The 12,667-nt window shown below is 36.2% G+C and overlaps 1 protein-coding gene across 1 annotated transcript in view; it reads right to left on the bottom strand.

Moving 5' to 3' along the window:
- ABI3BP (ABI family member 3 binding protein) overlaps nucleotides 1-12,667 on the bottom strand; it is a 137,349-nt gene that overhangs the window by 19,914 nt on the left and 104,768 nt on the right. The window contains exons 50-54 of the mRNA XM_074536084.1: nucleotides 10,398-10,493; nucleotides 6,188-6,298; nucleotides 3,314-3,397; nucleotides 1,804-1,872; nucleotides 927-1,139 (exon numbers count right to left, since the gene is read on the bottom strand). Coding sequence (XP_074392185.1) covers nucleotides 927-1,139; nucleotides 1,804-1,872; nucleotides 3,314-3,397; nucleotides 6,188-6,298; nucleotides 10,398-10,493 — 573 coding nt within the window. The remainder of the gene's footprint in view (nucleotides 1-926; nucleotides 1,140-1,803; nucleotides 1,873-3,313; nucleotides 3,398-6,187; nucleotides 6,299-10,397; nucleotides 10,494-12,667) is intronic.

Here is a 12,667-nt window from a genome sequence, read left to right as displayed (position 1 = left end):
CAAAATGATGCAACAAACTATGTTTTCTGTTTCCACATTTCTATCTGAAACAGCACATTTATTTTTAAAAAAGAGATGTGATGCCTAAATAAGATGATTGGAAAAACATGCATAAACTACAAAAATAGAAAGAGATGGCAGCAAAACTGGTTTAAGCCTGTCTAAACAAGTAATGTTGTACTGGTGCCAATATGAAGCAATCACTGTTTTCAGAAAACAGGATTCAATGCCTTCTCTTGAATTCAGAATTGATTTTGATGAGTCTTTAACTGAGGTGTCAGTTAATTTCAAGAAGTTAATGGAAGAACTAAGAATGGCCATCTTGCATGTTTACCTGTGTGCTGAGCCCTGTATGACTCACAGGCATTTATTCTTAATATAAACCCCTTCCTTTAGAAATGAAAGAAAAACCAGAATCTTTTAACAGAGTGAGCTTGTTGACCCTCTTGCAGTGGGTCATAATACTGCAAGTATTACGCTGGCAAAGTTCTACTGATTTACTAGATGAGTGTAAGCTTTGATTGTGTCTGGCCCACTGTGAAACAACAGCCTCAGGTCAAGAAAGATGCCTACATTATGTGTGTGCATCTAGATATGCTGCTGTATTGTTGGAACTTCTTGACTAGATCTTACCAGATCCTGTACAGAGAGGAGCCAGAAAATTGGAGGAGATATGAAATCATATTTTTTAAGTATCTTTTTGTGTCATCATTGACAACAATGATGCTTGTGCAAATCTTGTTATAATCTAGTAGCATTTTCTTATCCACACTGGAGCTGACAGTAGCACAAAAATACCCCAAACCACAGGGCTTCTTTAATCCCTGGGGATTAAAGTACTTTTAAATGACAAAAAACTACTGTGAAAGTAGATTAAGCTGGAAATGCTGGATTATCACACAATGGAGGAAAGAAATCAAACCAACCGGTAACGGTGTCATTATCTGGTTTTTCCCAATCCAATATGACAAAGGATGGACAGCCCTCTACAGTCACCACCGTGAGGTTGGTTGGAGGATTCTGGGGAGGACGAGTGGGTTCTTCCTTGCTGCCAACTTCTTCTTGGGGAAAATGCTCAAGAGAGCTTGTGATGGAGCAAGGCACATCATCATCTTTCTTCATGTACTTGACATGGGGAGCTAAGAACAATACAGGAAAGAGCTGTTATTCAATAGAGTGTTTTAAAAAATGGCAGTGCCATTTCACCTGGTGCACAACATCCATCTCAGTACATCAAGCAAAGTCTGCACAAGTGAAACACAAAGATTTCAGTTTTCAGAATTAACCGCATATATTCAATATTAAGCTGCTTGTTCTCATTTTTGTTTGTTTGTTTTGGATTTTATGTTTTTGTTGTTTGTTTTTGGTTTTTTGCTTGTTTTTAAAAATTTACTTATTATTGTTTGACCTGGAGTCTGCACTGCTTCACACTTGGGCACCACTGATGAAATGGCACTCTAAAGATATTAGCAGGTAATACACACTCTTTGAAAGAATTTAAATCTGTCACAAAATTTAAAAAATTAACTTTATTTCTTCTATAGTAAAATGAGACTATAATTCTACTTGCAGATTCTGAGGGGTATGCTAACACAAAGACATGCACCTGTTTCACCAGAAGGAGCAACAGCTTTGGTCCAGAAAATGCTGGTTTCTACTGCAGCTCTTACATCTGCCACTAAAGTGACACAGAATCAAATAAAATGTTGGCTTTTGAATAACTAAATAAGTTAATTTGATGCAAGATAGCTCAGACTTCACATGCTCCCTGAAATAAAAATACCATAGCAATGAATATCCTACCTTGGTACCTTGGTTTTCCTGAAGAATCCGTTTCTGATGTAGGACTTGAGCTGAAGACTGTTGCATCAACTGTAGAAAACACAGTTATAATTTGCAATAAATACAAAGTTTAAGTGTTAGAAGTGAATCATTTCACAGTTCCTTTGGCATTTTAAATAATTATAAGAATACATAAATGGTAGACATTTGCTGGCAGATCTGGCTCTTCATTTTAGGTGTTTTTTCTGTGATGCTGTGTAAACCCTGTATTTACCTGCCAGTACAGCCAGCCATAATCAAAATGACAGATTTAATGACTGCAGCTGGATTCAATTAATGTAATATATGTAAAATACTTTTTAGATCATTGTCTTGCATTTGCTTTAGTTTAATTTTTTGGTAAGGAAGAAGAAGGTCAGCCATGGAAAAAGGAGGTTTTTGCACTGTGCTGGCTGTTTAGCTTGGAGCTTTTTTGATATTCCTGGGATATATAGAACTATTACATTGGCACAGTAACTTCTCTAAAAATAACAATAAGGAAATAAAAAAAATTTCTGTCTTCAGAGTGTACAACTACCACAAAATTTGAAGGGAATTGAAAGCAAATGTAGTGGTGAACAGAAATGTGCTAAAGCAGTCAGGATTCATGATACAATGTTGTATTAATCAGCCACTACACTGAACATGATGCAAATACTACAATGGACCTCAACAGATAAAACGCAATACCTTCCCAAGAAGCATTTATAAATAAATCTAGCATCCAGCATGCTTTTCTGGGCACTGTGGGTCACAGTGAGTTCATGAGCATTGTAAGGAGACAAGAATTTAAGTATTACTATAAATCCAGGAAAATTAGAAGCAGCATCATTCATGGCAATATACCAAGAACTGCACATTTGGGCCCAAAAATTCTAAGCACATCCTCCTCCAAAGCCATTACTGTATGTCACCTTGAAAAGATTTACCTCTGAATTTGTAAGCAACTCCCAGTTTTATAAAGGGCAAATTACCCTCTGACCACTCTGACTGCACTACTACAATTTTTTCAGTTTAAATGGTGGCAGTTTGATCAAATAAAGGAGACTATCACATCTATGATGAGCACTGTCAGTCACTGACAAATAACATGTTGAATTTATGTCCTGGGAAAATTGAAACATCCAGGTAAAGAAGTGCCTTGTCCAATCTCTGCACAGCTTTAAATGACCACAGAGCAGTACTGAAAGCTTGCTAAGCATGAATGGATTTCTAGGAAGATGGAAGCCTTGTCATGTTCTCAATTACCAAGACAAGAAGCGAGCTAGATCTCAGTCAAATCAGAAAAGTCAAAGGCATAAAAGAAATCAGAATCACTCCAGACAGAATACTTTTAATGTTAAATATACAATGCATCAATAAAGTTCAGGGAAGGGAAGCAAAACAAAAATAGAAACCTTAATGTTAATTACAATAAAAAAAAAAAAGAAAAAAAAAGAAAGAAAATAAAAAATAAAAAAGAAGAAACCAGAACTGTTTTTAACATGCTTACCATAGTACTCTGGAGTTGCAAAAGCTGTTGGTGTCTTATATAATGTTCCTGTCCTCACAGGTGGTGTTGGTCCAGCAGGCTTAGCTACAGTGACAGATGGAGGGACTTGTAGCAACAAGACATTCAGCATTTGAAGGAGTCAAACAGCTTTCTCATTTTCTAAGAGAACTCAGTTTGTGACAACTGCTTCATGAAACAAGTATTTTCATTCAAATCCTAGTAATCCCTCAGCTGGATTCAGGAAAGTTCTGAACTGTGCTGGTTGCAAACATAACCTAATCCTGAAACCCAGTAAGAAATTTCTTTGCTACTTTGAGGTTGTTTGGAGGACTTTAGTTGTCTAGAATATAACCTGGTTTAAAGCCAGAACCATCCTACACAGACTGGTAAAAGGATGCAAAATGACCAGCTCTGACATTGCCGTTCCTTGAAGAAAGAGCACATTTCTTCCTGAGTTGCAAGGCACAATAGCTGAAGTCAGCAACTGAAACTTGGAGATTCTTCCCTCAAATATAGGTAAGATTAATTGCTGCTCTCAATACAGCACAGACATAAGTGGTGCTGGAACATTTCTAATGATAAACACCAAGTCCTTAATTGTGGTCTGCATTAAGAGTTTAACCACAGAACAGTACTGGAGCTTACACTAAATGAAATTAAGATATACCTCAAATGAAAGCAAAGAAAAGGCAGTCAAGTCCAGCATTTTCAACATTTATAGCACTATATCACTCAAGAAGAAAAGTTTTCTTGCTAAACTAATTTCTGTAGTAGGTTTCCATAAGTCTGGACAGAAACTAACTGATAGAGACAATATTATCACCTATAATTAGACAACTATTTAAAAAAAAAGTATTTCAGATTATGTGACATTGCTGTTATTCTTCAGCTGTTACCACCTAATAAAGAAAACAGGTTTCTAAGAGGCAAACAATCCATGGTAAAGGTCTTGATTTCTTGCATAATGGCTGTAAAAGACAAGAATTAAATTCATAAAACATGCAGATACTCCCCGATAACCATGATAAGACAGCGAAATCTCAACTCTGAAGAGTCAAGGACTACATAATGTAGTTACTTCCCCATAATATACGATACAGAATGTGGCAACTGAAGGCAGAACTCTGGAGAGCCAAGTTTAAGGCAACAAAAATCCCTACTTTCCACTAATTTTCTTAATGAAGTGGAAATCTGAAATATTCTCACTAGAGTTCAGTTTCACAAAGTTTCTGGAACTCTCATTTCCATTTCTTTTTACCCATTCAGGAGACTTAATGTCTGCATAGAAACCTTTCCATAATATCCACTGGATGAGTTAGAAAGATGCAAGTAAGGAATTAATCACAGTGTTAATGAGAAATAGGACAGAATTCTGACAGGAAAAATCCAAGAAGAACATTGAGGCAAATTTTTCCTGTTGGTACAGTGGAACTGTCTCTCCCTCCAGGGAACCAGAAGAAACAAAATTACAATGTTTAAAACTAAGCTGGATAAAACACCAGGAAACACAGAAGAAGGAAAATCTACTGTCCCCACAAGGAAGAACCAGATCATTTAAGCAATTTGTTCCATCTTGAAAGCCTAGGAAGGTATGGTAAATACTGACTACCACATAACCTGGCCTCCACTGTCAGGAAAAATTGAAAATTTTGTTGAAATTTCAAAACACTGGTAAATTAATTAGACACTTACTGGAGCAAATTAGTATAGATCCCAATACAAGCAAAAGAAAATATATCAGGTTTAAGACTGATGAGGTCTTCTGTTTTCTGGGAACTATTACTAAGGAAACACCACCCAACAACAACGAGTACAGACACAGTATTTCAATCTTGGCTCTGCTGATGAATAAATATATACATTGTCTCATCCATCCTGGAAATTCTTGCTACTCATCTGCCACACAAAATACTAAAGTATTATTTAGGTCTTTAGTACCTTAATAGCAGACAAAGCCCCACATGAAATAAACAAACAAAAAATAAAACACCAACAAAAAAACCCCAACAAAACAACCCACAATAGGAAACCCAGTAGAGCTGTATATTCATATATAGCTGTATATTCTAATATATAAAGACCTTTGTACCTCCAAGGAACTACAGAGATCAATATGAAGAGGAAAAAAGCTGTCATGATGTTAAGCTTAAGGAGATGATAGTTTATGACTATGTGGAATAATGTTAGCCTAAGGATTCTTATATAGAATCCACTGCCAGAACATCCATGTGGATACTGAATACCTGCTTTTGTATTAACTTAAAATAAACTAGGAAAGGCGAAATTTTCTATGTCCTCTTAAACCAATACTGAGAAGCCAGAGTACTTTAGCACAATAATCAAACTAAACTCTGCACATGAAACAACTCAGTTGCTCTACTTCCCAGTATATATAATAGACTCCCAGTGCAGTCAGTTGTCTGGGTCCCTATTAGCTCATTTTTGCAGTGGTTAATGGATGTACCATATATATATATATATGAGCAATTCCATAACAAATAACCAGTTAACAAATAACTAGGCATTGAAGCACAGTAGTCAACATCTCCCATCCAACGTGCACATTAAACAGAAAAAAAATTATATTAGCAGACAAGAAATATTCTTAAGGGTGATCTTAAAGGATGACTTGGAGTGTGCTATTTTGCTTTCAGCTTCCTTACTAGGTGTGATTTTGATATAACTAGGTTAGGGAAAAACAAAGAAACAAGGTTTTTGCAAGAAGAAAAAAACCACAAGACCTGTATGTTCCAAAAGACTAGTTTCTATAGATATCACAGATCAAAGAAATCTATGCTATAGAAGTCTCCTATTCCCTGCTAGCCAGTATTATCTCACACACAATAAATGATAATGTTGAAAAGGCTGAAATACCTGGACTGCCTGGTTTACCAGTGACGGTGTTAGGAGGCAGAGGTTTCCTTCTCATTGGTGTAGGTCTGGCAGGAGGAATAGGAGGGTGCTGAGGGCCAGGTGGTAGAGTCACTGAATGACATACAAGACAGCATTATTAATTATTTAACATCAAATTACATCAAATCAGAAACACACTAGAAGTTCTATTCTGACTTCTCAAGTAATGTTTCATGTCTGATTTAATATCAAAAGTGGAAAGGCGACATTATGAGATGATCTGAGTTGTATTTTCAGCCTTAAATCTCACAGAACTGCGTGTCATGAAGTTTTTAAAAAAGTTTACACTGAAAAAATGTAATTCCTTTGAGATTTTGCACAAGTGTTTCAGTGACTCACTTTCTGTGTAGTTACTCATTTTTGTTGACAATAATTTTTGGCATTCAAATGGATACATCTTCACACAACAAACACCACCTCAACGTGCTAGGAAACATCTTCAGTATCCTACTCACAAAATTTCTGACCTCTTGTACTTTCTGACTAATACAACTGGCCACCCTCAGCTTGAAGGAAAATATATAAGAAAATGAAATTATCATTAGGAACACTTTATTCTATGTCATTCAAAACTGAAAAAAGTTACTGTCACCTCATACAATGACACAACTAAAGACAATTACTGTTGTTGAAATTTCTGAAGCACCCAACTTGGTTATTTCAATGTGCAGCTCCAGCCAGTACCCATTACATTTATCTGATAATTTCTTTTGACAGTGAGGTCTAAAAGGAAAACCTAAGCCCCTTAGTTCATACTTACAAATCCCTTTACTGTACTTTCCAGAAAATTATAAAGGATTTTATTATGCAAAGGAAAGGCAAAGATTTTTGTTCCACTATTCACCTTTGCCCTTCTTTCCTTAAGAAAATCCAGGAGATATGTGCAACACATTTATGTAACAAAAGCCTTTTTGTACCTAAAAGGAGAAAATCCTCAAGAGTAGTATAATTCTCATAAGGCTGCCAATGTCAACAACTCTGCAAGTTGCCTGATACTGAATTACTGGCTCCATAAGGTACCTCAGGTCCTGTGTATCAGACCTTGGCTCACCCTATAAACAGAGAGACTGTGGGCGAGAGGGGAGCAGATCCAAAGGCTCATTTAGGAGAGCTTTTTTGGAAATAATTACAATATGCAACCAGGAATATCTCCATCTCTCTCTCTTCTCTTTTCCTTTTCGGACTCAGTAGTCACTTATAAAACTGGATTTATTTTTTCTTAAATCGCTCAGATCAAGACAGAAAATAATGCTCTATCTAATTTAGGAGGATGTAGTGGTTTTGAAAATAGCATTTGTAGGTTTCATAGTAATTCTTAATTTCCAGATGGAGATGAAAAAAATATGCTTAAGGCCAGAAAAAACAGAATAATTTTTTGTATATATGTCATCATATCCTAAATATTACTATATGGTAGTATCCATCATTACTTTTCCCCCTGCTCATAATTAGAGAAGGGATTGTCCAAGGTATTTATGAAGTAAAAATGTGCAAGTATTGACTTGCCAGTGGTTTCTATCATATTTTCTGAGCAGCACAACTACAACAGTTGCAGGCAAACTAAAACATCACATTCAGAGTACTGGGTCACAATTGAATCTACTGTAGTGTAGATACTCTGGAAAAACAAGAGTTCCTACTTTTCCCTTCTGCTACTTCCAACAATGATTTGGGTGCTGGTCCATGATGTTACAAAATTTAATTATCAGTGTGTGGAGACTGAACTTGTAAACTAGGATGCACAACAGAATTTAGGGATTTCGTGAGTGTAGATTCTTGTAATGACAACAACATGGTGAAATGTCCTTATTTAAATAATCTCTAGGCTTCTTTATGGACTGGGAGTCCTTAACTAAGACTCTGTTGATGAAAGAGAAGGATGAACAGCCTCTTAGGGCAGATATCTTTATTGGTGGCATAGACAATGGGAATGGGTGCACCCTCAGCAGTTCTGTGGATGATACCAAGCTGGTTGTGCAGTGGACATTGGAGGGAAGGATCCCATCCAGATGACCCTGGCAGGTTGAGCAGTGGCCAATGCAAACCTCCTGAAGTCCATCATGGCCAAGCACAAAATCCAGCTCCTGGATTGGGTGCAATCACCAGTCTCAGTGCTGGCTAGATGAGAGATTACAAACAGCCGTGCCCTGCAGGTATGGACTTGAGGATACGGGTGAATAAGAGTAAACCTTACAAGCCTTGTATTATACATGAAAAACTAGAGACAAACCAGCAATGTGGGCTTCCAGCCCAGAAAGCCACCTGTATCCTGGGCTGCACCAGAAGGAGTGCAGCCAGCAGGGCAGGGGAGGTGATTCCACCCCTCTGCTGCAGTGCTGCATCCAGCTCTAGGGTCTCCAGTAAAACAACAACACAGACCTGTTAGAACAAGTCTATGGAAGGGCCACAAAATCCATCAGAGAGCTGGAGCTCTTCTGCTATGAAGAAACCCAGAGAGTTGGGGGTGTTTAGTGAGTAGAAGAGAAGGCACCACAGAGACCTTAGTGCAACCTGCAGTACTTCAAGAGGGCTTGTGAGAGAAATGGTTTCTAACAGTGGTAGGAGACAAGGAGAGACAGTTTTAAACTGTTTAAAGGGTAGATTTATATTAGATATTAATATATACTGGAAGAGTTGGTTTAGATTAGATTTTAGGAAGAAATTCTTTACTGTGAGGGTGGTGAGGCACTGGAATAGGTTGCCCAGAGAAATTGTGGCTGCCCCATCCCTGGCACTGTTCAAGGCCAGGTTGGATGGTGCTTGGAGCAGCCTGGTTTGGTGGGAGGTGTCCCTCCCAAGGCAGGTGGGGTGGAACTCTTTGATCTTTAAGCGTTCCTTCTTACCCAAACCATTTTACAATTCCATGAATTTTGATATACATGTTAAGGCCACATGAAGAGAGATGAGACTCCAGTTATACAAGAAAATTATGAAACAGTAGTAGCTAATTTCACAACCATACCAAACTGCCTTTTATGACTACAGTTCAAGGTACTGACTGATCTCAAAGCTCTAAAAGCTTAACTTTAGACATCAGATGTCATCAAACAAGTAAAAGTTGGTCTTAATGTCTCCTCAAATCTATGTGCATAAAAAACCTTCAAGTCTCTGCAAATCACAAGTTGGATTTACTTAAGGAAACACCACTGCCTGACATTCAGTAACAAAAAGTGCAGAGTATCAACCTTGTTTTGAGTTTACACTTTGCCTTCAGCTGCTACTAATAGTACATCAGACTAGATTTAATCTTTGCAAAGTACAGTGGTCAGACTGAATAAACTAAAAAATGATAAAACATCAGAACCTGGCCATCAAGATAGGCTCTTATATTTGTAGAGGTAAATTAGGTGCAAAGGAAATGCAACGGAGATTAGGAACACGCAGCAGTTTATAAAATGGTGTTTTAAAATCCAGTAACCTGTTCTCAAAGAAGAAGAAGCTACCTAAAAAGAATATCTGCAGCTGAATAGTAAATCCAAGAGTAAAACAAAATATTTCATTTTCAGTTAGTTTCTATGTCAGAAAAAACCACAGCTAAAGCAAATTTTGTGCTTGATTATGCTTATGAAACAGAGAAATTCTTTACACATCAGGGTACTTACCTGTTGTATGTATGTTTCAGTTAAAATATTTTGATTGTTTTGAAAACACAATTGCAAGACTTGCCAGAAGAGTAAACCTTACAAGTCTTGTATTATATATGTAAAAAACCCTGTAACTTGATTTACTCTACATTTTTATTTTCCTTCAAGCCTAATGTTCTAATTTTCCCAACAATCCCAATATTCAATGAAACTTCCTCATACATGGGAGTACAAGTTGGTTCTGCTTTTACCTGATTCTCCTTTGCTATGTGGAAAATATTAGCATTAAAAAAAATCAGCGCTTACAGTATTGTAGCTGTTAGATCATAAGGATACAGCTCTGGTGGTGAAGTTCTACCATATGTAGTGACTAAGCATATGTAAATGACTATGCTGTGGCTATAAATTATTATTATTTTTATCTCTTTTAGTAGAATCCTGAAGCCACAAGAATGTGTATTGATGAGGATGATTATGAATTATTTTTTCTTCTCAGTGGAGGTGCTTTGTGTGCAGAAAAGGCAGTGTTTTTATTGTTAATAACAACTGTTAAAAATTGCTCTATTGTTTACTTTTATTAACCTTACCAGGAATTGGCCTTTGCCAGGTGTCAACATATTCTGGAGGTCTTTTGACATCTATGTCAATTGGTCTGGCAGTAGCCTCAGGTGTATAAAAGTCATCTGTGAAAATAAAAAAAAAAAGAAATAAGATTCTACAGTGTGGCACCAAGTAATGGTATATTTGTATATGAATATGTTCAAACTCAGGTGATATCACATGCAAAACCAACATGAGTCTCATCTGTGTTTTTACTGATAACTTGGTGATATCCATTATCTTCTTATTCAGGTAAGTGGAAAGTGATCTGGTTCTACAAAGTCTTCAGTTTAATTTTAAACATTCCTCAAATAAAATATATTTGGAAAGAGAAAATTAATAAGATGAATAGGTAACAGATGAGCTAAACCAAGATTTTTTGTGGAAAATGAGTTGAGAGAACATTCCAGTTTTTCAGTGTAAGGAGTAAAATGTCCATTGATTCTTACAAAGGGCAAAGTTCTCCTTCTCCCCATTATATGATCTCTGGTCATCCTTCATATTAAATGGTTAGAGCAATTCTGGACCAAATTATTCACCATGTTTGGAGTACAGGAGACAAAGTATACACAATATCCAGTCTGCATATAAGAGAAAGTCCTACTTAAAAGTTATATAAACCCATTTTTAAAAAAGTAAGTGGCATTAAAAGATCAACACAACTCCTGGTGCAGAACAACTGTGTCACATGCTGGTATTTACAGGACAGCCAGAATAGTAAACTAATATCCTGTCTCTACATAAAGTAAGTATATTTGCTTTATAAGACTGTAAATACAGTAAAGCAAGAAGATGCATTGCAACGTCATCATGTTTGTGGGAAAACCCTCCTGCACCCTTGCTAAGAATGTAAGACAAAAAAACCCTAAAGTTTGTCATATTTAAAAAAAAATAAATCCCAATATTACTTTAATTATCAAATTCCAACCCTGTTCCAACACGATCTAATCATTTCAGCTAAAGATTTCATAGATTTATAATCTGGACCTCAATTTATTTTGATATTTCACTAGTATTTTAGTGGTATGAAGCAGAAAATTTTTCAATTACTTTACTATTTGACCATTTTGTTGCATATTCATTACAAATCCATAGTCCATACATGATAAATAATTTACTGAAGATTAAAGTAAGCTGGGAGTAAGACTTGCAGGAAGCTGGGAAATGGACACAGGTGACCTGGTCCCTGTGTCTAAAATATTTGAACACATCATATGGTTTTATATAGTTGCAATTTTTCTTCAGGTAATTAAAAAGATTAATTAAATCTTCAGCTATACAAAGCACCAGAGTGATAATCAATGTTTCATGTGAATGCTGTTCAAGGAAGAAAAGGCATGAGAAGACCAGCACCAGCCTTAAAAAGAATAAAAATAATCTTGTACATCATGAGGTATAGTTAGAGCAAGTTTAGTTCCTCAGCTCACCTTTAAGTGAACATATCAACAAAATGTGGTTGCACATTGACTTTTTCACAGTAAATCACCCAAGTGTGTATTACAAGTCTAAATTATTTGTGCATGCTACAGTCTCTACAGAAAACCAATCTCTATTCTGCTTCTTAGAATCTAATTTAGATTAATAATGTTTTCTGAGTTATGTCAGCTGAGAACAACCAAAATATTGCACATGTTCTAGTTGGATGAAGTAATTTTGTTTTCTTTTCAGAAATATGCACTGCTGTTCTGACATCGGTAAAGCAGTAATGAAAAATAAGTAAAAGTTTCAAACCACAATACCTTCAAGCCGACAAAATCTCCTATTTTGAGTATTTCAAGTTACATAAAAGTTTGTGTTTTCACAGAGGTACCTGCATAACCAAAGTTTGCTGTATTTGTTGTAGCATTTGCCTAACTCTACCTAATGTAACTTGCTTATTAAAAGCACTTATCACACTCACCCAAACTTTTAGCCAGAATTTAGAATAGACCTATTACTTGCATATGTCTTTGTGTCTTCTTTTAATTCTATATTTTTTCCTGGAAAGACTCACGGGGTCTGGAACACCTTAAAGCAACCTCTCCTAGTTCTGATGTCTTTAGTTGTAGGAATACTATTAGGAGGGTGGATCATTTAAAGGGAAATAATGAAAAAAGCCCCCTTGATAAAATAAACTGAAATACCCTTATACTTGAGTTCCTCTGGAACTTGGCCATACACACACAGTTTAAAAAATAAAAAGAAAACAGAACAAAAAGTTAATGGTCATTTTAATGAAAACCATGTATGCCTCCCTTTCACAAGGGAAATAGAAATG

The sequence above is a fragment of the Zonotrichia albicollis genome, chromosome 2 (assembly GCF_047830755.1).
Source record: "Zonotrichia albicollis isolate bZonAlb1 chromosome 2, bZonAlb1.hap1, whole genome shotgun sequence".
Lineage (NCBI taxonomy): Eukaryota > Metazoa > Chordata > Aves > Passeriformes > Passerellidae > Zonotrichia > Zonotrichia albicollis.
The sequence above is the reverse complement of the archived record's forward strand: the minus strand, read 5'-3'. Positions and strand labels throughout refer to the sequence as shown.